The sequence below is a fragment of the Nestor notabilis genome, unplaced genomic scaffold (genome assembly GCF_000696875.1).
Source record: "Nestor notabilis isolate BGI_N333 unplaced genomic scaffold, ASM69687v1 scaffold17599, whole genome shotgun sequence".
NCBI classification, from domain to species: Eukaryota; Metazoa; Chordata; class Aves; order Psittaciformes; family Psittacidae; genus Nestor; species Nestor notabilis.
Window position 1 is genome coordinate 20,221 of NW_009945240.1, and position 1,545 is coordinate 21,765.

Consider the following 1,545-nt stretch of genomic DNA (forward strand, 5'->3'; position numbering starts at 1 on the left):
AGTTGGGAATAACTTTTCCTACTGCAACTGAAGAAACAGCATACTCCCAAGAGTACAGCAAAACACAGTCGCTAACCAAGTACAGAATACTCAAGTACCCAAGTTTAACAGTTACAGGAGTTTAAATCAAAAATATTAAGTAGCAGAGCTATTACTCTGTACAACAAACTCCAAAATAATGGGGTTCAGGAATTTTCTTTTTTTGCAAGTTAATACTCATTTAACCAGTAGTAAATTCAAATCTCTTTCCAACTCTAACTACCATTTCTGGACTTCTCATTTTTAACAACCCCTCTGATACTTCAAGTAGCTGACTATTTATTTTGTAAAAACAGCTTTTGTAATTTTAGTGTCTAGTGAATAAATAATATTAAAAAGTGTCATGCCCAGAACAACTGCAACGCACAACATTCAGCTAGGCACTGAGCCCCACTGTCCTGAGCTGATTACGTTCCTATCCATTAAAGATTCTCACCGGAGCTCCATGTATTTCGTATTTGAGAAACAGAACTGTAAAGTATCTTCTATCAAACTCATCTGACACTGGGAAGAAACGGACTAGGAACACTCCTCCAGACTAATGACATGAAAAATGATTATTGACAACTGACAGATTTGAGAAACTGCTTTAAAAAAATCTCCAGGTACGTGGCAATGGCTGCAAATATAGAACTATCAGCCATCTTCAAGCTACAGTTTGACCAGGGCAGATATGCACAAAACAAGCCCTAGACACTAGCTCAAATGCAAAGACAAAGTCCTGGATATTAAAATTAAAACCAACAGGAACAGGTCAGAACACCTGCCAGATGCAGGTTCTGCCCAAATATTCATCAATAGCAGCAGCAGCCTTGTATGTTCTGCTTCTTTGCAGGATATCACAGCGGACAAAACAGGCTATGAAAATGTCTACCTATTTCCACTAGCTATATTACGACAACAAAATACTGAAATAGGAAGTAGTTGAGTTATGACATTTCAAAGCCTAATTTCGTTCATTTTTTAAAAAGAGAAGCAACTTACAGACGCAGCTCCTACAGAAGGAATGGCAGTCTCCTGCCCTGGAGGTCTTCCTCTTGATCTGGCTCTAGCTCTTCCTGTCATCTTCTAAGACAAACCACTTACAGCATTAGTGCTCAACCTTCTTCTTCCCCCGTCCTTCCTCCAATAAATATTATGCACTACTGCATTTGCCCTTGCTTAATAAACAAGTAATAAAATATACACCCCTCTGCAAAATTCCCCGCTGCTGGATCTCCACACAGCCACAATAGGTAGCATGGGGAAGTTACAGCTTTTTCTAGTCAAGTCTGAACTGACTGGCAGAGCCCGCCACATATACTGAAGCTGTGAAGAAAGTCAACTAGATTGGAGAGCACAGCAATCTGTGACCTCAGCCAGGGGTAACTCAGGGCCTACTAATGCTACTTTCAAGTCACACCTGAGACTCAGCTCATCCTGATTTGCTCCATTATCCTAGGCACACTGCACACAGAGCATACATCAGCGCCTGCTGCCTGAGCAGTGCCACAGTGATGCAAACCA

General features: G+C 40.9%; 1 protein-coding gene across 2 annotated transcripts in view; it reads right to left on the reverse strand.

The window, feature by feature from the left end:
- PIWIL1 (piwi-like RNA-mediated gene silencing 1) overlaps positions 1 to 1,104 on the reverse strand; it is a 16,436-nt gene extending 15,332 nt beyond the window's left edge. For both annotated transcript variants that reach the window (XM_010022784.1, XM_010022785.1), the window contains exons 1-2: positions 1,020 to 1,104; positions 14 to 18 (exon numbers count right to left, since the gene is read on the reverse strand). In XM_010022784.1, coding sequence (XP_010021086.1) covers positions 14 to 18; positions 1,020 to 1,104 — 90 coding nt within the window. The remainder of the gene's footprint in view (positions 1 to 13; positions 19 to 1,019) is intronic.
- Positions 1,105 to 1,545: the final 441 nt, after the last annotated feature.